At 50.9% G+C, this 6,469-nt stretch overlaps 1 protein-coding gene across 2 annotated transcripts in view; it reads left to right on the forward strand.

Annotated features, from left to right (window-relative positions):
• The window catches only part of MYO1A (myosin IA), a 20,527-nt gene that overhangs the window by 8,958 nt on the left and 5,100 nt on the right, over positions 1–6,469 (forward strand). For both annotated transcript variants that reach the window (XM_007467689.1, XM_007467690.1), the window contains exons 15-22: positions 1,485–1,547; positions 1,756–1,956; positions 2,133–2,359; positions 2,724–2,924; positions 3,188–3,281; positions 3,738–3,887; positions 3,997–4,065; positions 4,510–4,584. In XM_007467689.1, the coding sequence (XP_007467751.1) occupies positions 1,485–1,547; positions 1,756–1,956; positions 2,133–2,359; positions 2,724–2,924; positions 3,188–3,281; positions 3,738–3,887; positions 3,997–4,065; positions 4,510–4,584 (1,080 nt within the window). The remainder of the gene's footprint in view (positions 1–1,484; positions 1,548–1,755; positions 1,957–2,132; positions 2,360–2,723; positions 2,925–3,187; positions 3,282–3,737; positions 3,888–3,996; positions 4,066–4,509; positions 4,585–6,469) is intronic.

Here is a 6,469-nt window from a genome sequence, read left to right on the forward strand (position 1 = left end):
CACCCCCCCGCCCAGTTTCCTATGGCCAAGTGTTAGAAAAGCTCTCTGTTTGAACTAATTCACTCCAAAGTGTGAATGGTTGAGTCTCACTCATCAAAACCCTCCCAGGGATGTTCCCTGTGAGCTCTTAGGAACCTGCTGTGGCAGAATTTCAGGCAATGTGGTCACAACTAAAAGTTTTTTTAGTTTTGTATGTTTTTACTTTAAAATTTTAAATTAGCAAATAGATATACATTCCCATGCTTCAAGATTCAAAAAGCTTAAAAAGGTGTATAAAGAAAGGTCTCCCTTCCACCCCATCCCAGCTTCCTAGTTCTCCCCCCGCATCTAGAGGCAACTGAAGTCGGCCTCCTTCCAGAGGTCTTTTATGTGTAATCAAAAAAATCTGTGAATATATTTTCCCTCAAAATTTATTCAAGTGGCAATGAATACACTCTGTTCTGCATCTTGCTTTCACCAGTTAACAAGAGACCTTTCTGTATCAGTACATAAAGATGCTTTTCTACAGCTGCATAGGATTGTTCATTTAGCCAGTTGGGGAGGTATTTTGGGGATGAAGTGGGCGGGCAACTTTACTTAATTCCACTCTGCATTCCCTAAAGACCTGTGAGGGAGGAGGAAGAGAAAGGCTCGTGTTCCCCAACCACACCTGGGAATGGCCTGAGCCTGGGAGGTCTGGCCCTTGGCTGGTCCACAGCTCTCCTGTCTATAGGCCTGTTACCCAGCAAAGCTCTAAATTAGAGATGCATGGTCTTATGGGTCTTCTGCTTCTGTACCATTCTTGCTTTTTAAAAAACAAATTATACAGCCCCAAAGTATCATGTAGATCAGTTGTTCTGAAAGTGTGGTCCTGGACCAGGCAGCAGCAGTATCCCCTGGGAACATGTTGGAAAGACAGATACCCAGGCCCTGTCCCAGACCTGCTGAATCAGAACCTGGGGGTGGGGCCCAGCCATCTGTATTTTAACAAGCCCTCCAGGTGACTGTGATGCACACTTGAGTTTGGGAATCACTGATGAAGGTCTTTGAAGATGTATCAAATTAGCTTTGTTGTTTGATGATAAACTCACCTATGTGCTTTGGTTCCATAGCTTGTTGCCAGGACAGCATATGCCCATTTGCTCTTCTGCATATACTCAAGGACCCTTCCCCACTCCCACAGTGGGGTAATCCCTATCCCAGTCTTCACCCAACATATTCCACTTCCTTCTCCAACCTACAGCACCTACATGGCTTTCTGCACTGTCTCACCCTCTCTCACAGCTGCTCTGGGTCCTCCCACACGTCTGCCCACCCACCCCACAAATTCTTCATCAACCTTGGAGGGATGAGGATGTGATAGAAACCATACCAAGGACCCCCCTGAACTATAGGGCTTTCTGATGGTCCTTTGTGGGGTGGGTGAAAGGGGGCCTGGTTCTAGTGAGACCGTTGGAGACTTGTCTTGGACCTGCTCCATGTAATTTGTCATCTCCCATTGCCAGGGCATACCGTGGGTGAAGGTGGACTACTTTGATAATGGCATTATCTGTAACCTCATTGAGCATGTAAGTTATCCTTCTCTCATCTCTGGGACCTCCCCCTCCAGACTGCCTGAACACCCTTCCCCTGTCTCTCTCTCTCCCCTCCTCCCCCACCCCAATTGCTAAGGATGGTAAAGAGGGCAAAGGATGAGGGGGCAGAGGGGCGGCAGTGAGGATGTGGACGTCTTGAAGGACCAGGTCTAGGTTGGGCTGATCATGTTCCCCTGGCCAGAATCAACGAGGCATCCTGGCCATGCTGGACGAGGAGTGCCTGCGGCCTGGGGTGGTCAGTGACTCCACCTTCCTAGCAAAGCTGAACCAGGTCTTCTCCAAGCATGGCCACTATGAGAGCAAAGTCACCCAGAACGCCCAGCACCAGTATGACCACAGCATGGGCCTCAGCTGCTTCCGCATCTGCCACTATGCAGGCAAGGTGATGTCACGGGGCTGGAGGGTGAAGACTAGGGCCTGGGCACAGGCTGAAGGCAATGGGGGAGGCACTGGGGGGAGGTGAGAACTAGGAACACTTCTTCGCAGTGAGACTGGGAGGGCCACGTGCATGACAGACAACGTGGTGGGCTCTCCAGACCAAGTGCTGTTCCTGTACAGGTGACCTACAACGTGAACAGCTTCATCGACAAGAATAATGACCTACTCTTCCGGGACTTGTCCCAGGCCATGTGGAAGGCCCAGCACCCCCTCCTTCGGTCCTTGTTTCCTGAGGGTGATCCAAAGCAGGCGTCTCTCAAACGCCCCCCGACTGCTGGGGTCCAGTTCAAGGGTTCTGTGGCCATTCTCATGAAGAACCTGTATTCCAAGAAACCCAACTACATCAGGTGACATGCTGGGCACATAAGGGAACATGCTGCATTTGTGATGACACTTGCAGTGTCCATGCATGGTAGAACATGTCCGTGCGGGGGTGGGGGGGTGGCTGTCTCTGGAATAGGATACCAGATCCCTTTGCCTCATGAAAAACAGAGCCAGCTGAGGAGCTGAGAGTCCTGTAAGGGGGAGAGCGTCATGGTCAAGTAGCGACCATGCTATAGTGAGTGAAACTGGGAAGGCCAGTGTGTCTGCTTCCTCTGAAAATTTTCAGCTAACGGGAATGTGTACAGAATACAGGTGTAGAGACCAGGGTGGGTGACACTGGCAAGGGTGAAGCTCCTGTAGCCCGGGCCTTGCCTCACCTCCCACCAGGTGTATAAAGCCCAATGAGCATCAGCAGCGAGGTGAGTTCTCCTCGGAGCTGGTGGCCGTCCAGGCTCGGTACCTAGGGCTGCTGGAGAATGTGCGGGTGCGACGAGCAGGCTATGCCTACCGCCAGACCTACGGGCCCTTCCTGGAAAGGTACCGATTGCTGAGCCGGAGCACTTGGCCTCACTGGGACGGTGGAGACCGGTAAGACTCAGTGGGAGACTGGGGAGAAGGGGAGGGCAGTGCAGGGAACCTCTGTGGGGGAAGAGACCAGGTGGTGCCATGTGTATCGCTGAAGCTCGGTGAAGGGATTCTCGGGGAAATGAATTGAATGATCACTTTTCAGAGGCTCTGAAGTCTGTTCGAACCCTGAACTATTCTCCTGGGGTGAAAGGGGGTAGAGGAAAGGTGGGAGAGGACCCTGCCCTGGGATGCCCTTTGGCAGCTTTCCCCACCTGCTCCTGTAGGGAGGGGGTCGAGAAGGTCTTGGGGGAGCTGAGTGTGTCCTCAGAGGAGCTGGCCTTTGGGAAGACAAAGATCTTCATCAGAAGCCCCAAGACTGTGAGTTGGAGGGTGCACTTGTGTTTGCTGGGGCTGGAAGGTGGAAGAGTTGGAGAGCCCACGTGAGTGAGAGGCTGGGCGACAGGAGCTTCTAGAACCTGGAATGGATAGTGGATGAGGAAGTCTCCTCTCTGCAGGGACTTTATCCCTGGGAACTGAGTTCTTGGGTTCCTGCCCTGCCTGCCCTGAGCCCTGGAATTAGGTGTGCTTGCATTGCTGGTCTGAACGCCTCTGCCTGAAGCAGGACTCCTTGAGAGTCAGGGTGTCTGAGTTTCCAAGTCTTAGCACAATGCCTGCTAAAGAGTCAGAGCTCAGTAGCTGCTTATTAAATGAATGACTGCATAAATGAATAAGAGGACTAAGGAACGATTGAATAAAACACTGGCTGGGAAGCCTTTGGTGCCGTGGGGTTCCCCTAGGTGAGCCCCTCTGTGCCCCCCTTCCACCTCTCCACAGCTTTTCTACCTAGAAGATCAGAGGCGCCTACGAATCCAGCAGCTGGCCACACTCATACAGAAGATGTACCGAGGCTGGCGCTGCCGCATCCACTACCAACTGATGCGCAAGAGTCAGATCCTCATTTCCTCTTGGTTTCGGGGCAACATGGTATCTGTTATCCCCAAAGTCCTATCCCCCTTACTCTAATAGAAGAGTGGGAAGCGGAGAGGTGGTTCAGGAGGTGGAGTTTTTCTAACAGGCCCACTGTTTTCTACAGCAAAAGAAACGCTATGGAAAGATGAAGGCATCAGCATTGTTGATCCAGGCTTTTGTGAGAGGTTGGAAGGTAATGGGGAAGGGAGAGGGGTTTCCTCCCCTCACGTGGCTCCTCCGGGTCATGCCAGCTGCTGCTGGTGGGGAGGAGTAGCAGAGAGAAGGTCCTGCCCTCACCCAGGACACACCTCTGTGTGATGGTATGTCTGTGTCTTGGTGTGTTTCTGGGTCTGCTCTGTGTGTGTCTGGGAGTGTGGATGCATCTTGGGGAGATCTGAGTATATGCTTGGGTGTGTTTCTGACTTAGCAGCAGAGCTCTGCCTTCTGCTTTGAGTGTCCTCCTGATTGCCAGCTTGTCTGACTTTACTCTCTCCCTCCAGCTATAGTCTCAGCTCTTTATCTAACTCTGTTCTTTGTGTGGTTGAAAAATAGTAGAACCTCTTCTAGGCCTGTCTTCTATCTTCCAGGTATAACTCTCTATCTTTACTTTGGCCCTTTTCTTGTATGTCCCTGCCAGGCCCGCAAGAATTATCGAAAGTACTTCCGGTCAGGGGCTGCCCTCACCTTGTCAAATTTCATCTACAAGAGCATAGTAAGTGGTGGGGATTGAGGGTGGAAACGGGGCATTGAGGAGGGAGGGACAGGTTGGGAAGAGGAAGTATGTGGGGTTTGAGAGGAGGTGACTCAAAGCTTCTCCCCAAGAGCCTCATCTATCTGATGTACTTAAACCCTGGGAGCAGAGGGGATGGGGCAGCAGCCTGCACGGGGAGGGCCCCAGCGCCTAGGGGCCTAGGGGCAGAATCAGAGCACATTTTGGCATGAATAGACACTGCAGGCAACCTTGTGGCAGGAAGGGGTCCCAGCACACCCACCAACTAGTCCATGGTGAGTAGGCTGGAGAAGAGACTGGGGCCAGGTGGTTAACAACAGTTGAAGAGGCTGCGCCTCATTGAAGAGCAGAGAGAGGACACACAGGGTTAAGTAACCCAACCCCCTGAGATTCATTTTAGGGTTGGGGGTGAAGGTGGAGGAATCATATCTTCCTTCTATCTCTTCTGACACTGTAGCAGGCCAGGCTGAAACTGAATCTCAGGAAGGACCTTAATTCTGGAGGACTTGGGTCAGGGTGGGCAGGAAGAAGCCAAGAGCAGGCCTGGACGTTCAAACTATGGACAGTTTCCAGTGAGAGGAAAACAGGGACAGAGAGGGGTGATTTCCAGAGACATACATGCGATAGCAATAGTGCTTCTGAGAAGTGTTGGACGGAAACCAGATGGGGGAGAGCAGCACTCCATCGAAACCTTGGGAAAGACCAGCGAGAAGAGCGGGAGATCTTGGACAGAGGGCTGGAGTGAATTAGAACTGACCTCGGCTGATTTGATTTTTGGTGGTTGTTAGGACTCTTACTGACTTTGCTCGTAAAGACACGAGCTGCATTGGAGCTCCTCTCTGTTCCCTTGGCTAAGTTGAGGAATGGGGGCTCTGGGCCTCTTTCCTACCTCCCTGAGTCTTCACTGTGTCCTCCTCCCCCTCCCCGGGGAAGCTCCATTGTCCTAGGCCTCTTCCATTGCCAGGGCTCTCCTCAGGCAGGCTCCAGGGTGTCTGCCTTACCAGAGTACGTGCTCTCTTGCTGCACACCTGAGACCTGTAATCTGATTTTGCTCTTATCTCCTGAATGACCTCTAGTCTACCTTCTCTTTCACCTGTATATCATCAGGCATCTGCTGAATGTCACCACAGGAGGTGTTGCCTTTAAACCAGTATTTCAATGAATCAGACCCACTGTGGAAGTCTGCGTATAGGGGACCACAGGGCATTGATTGCCCCAGTGTTTCTGACTAGTCCATATTTTGCCATTGCCTTGCCTATAACTCACTTACTATGTGCTAAGCCCTTTACATGCATTAACTCTAATGCTTTCAACAACCCTCTGAGGTAGGCCCTTATATTTCCCTCATTTTATTTTATAATTAATTAATTAATTGAACTTTTTTTTTTTTTTTTGGCCGCTTTGGGTCTTCATCGCTGCACATGGGCTTTTCTCTAGTTGTGGCGAGCAGGGACTACTCTTCATTGCGGTGCGCTGGCTTCTCATTGTGGTGGCTTCTCTTGTTGCAGAGCATGGGGCTCCAGGCTTGTGGGATTCAATAACTGTGGCAAGCAGGCTCAGTAGTTGTGATGCGCAGGCTTAGTTGCTCCGCGGCATGTGGGATCTTCCCGGACCAGGGATCGAACCCGTGTCGCCTGCATTGGCAGGTGGATTCTTAACCACTGCACCACCAGGGAAGTCCTGACCTTTTCTTTTTAAAAGCACAAAACCCTATTTACTAAAATTGTACACATCAAGTATTGGTCCAATCTTATATCAATCTATTTACAATTAAACAGCACCATGGTTTTCTTACCTAGGTTAGTTAAACATGCCCAGAAAATTGTTATTCAAAGTATATGTTTTTTAAAAATAAAATATACTCTTT

Source organism: Lipotes vexillifer, unplaced genomic scaffold, assembly GCF_000442215.2.
Source record: "Lipotes vexillifer unplaced genomic scaffold, Lipotes_vexillifer_v1.1 scaffold387, whole genome shotgun sequence".
In the NCBI taxonomy this organism is placed as follows: domain Eukaryota; kingdom Metazoa; phylum Chordata; class Mammalia; order Artiodactyla; family Lipotidae; genus Lipotes; species Lipotes vexillifer.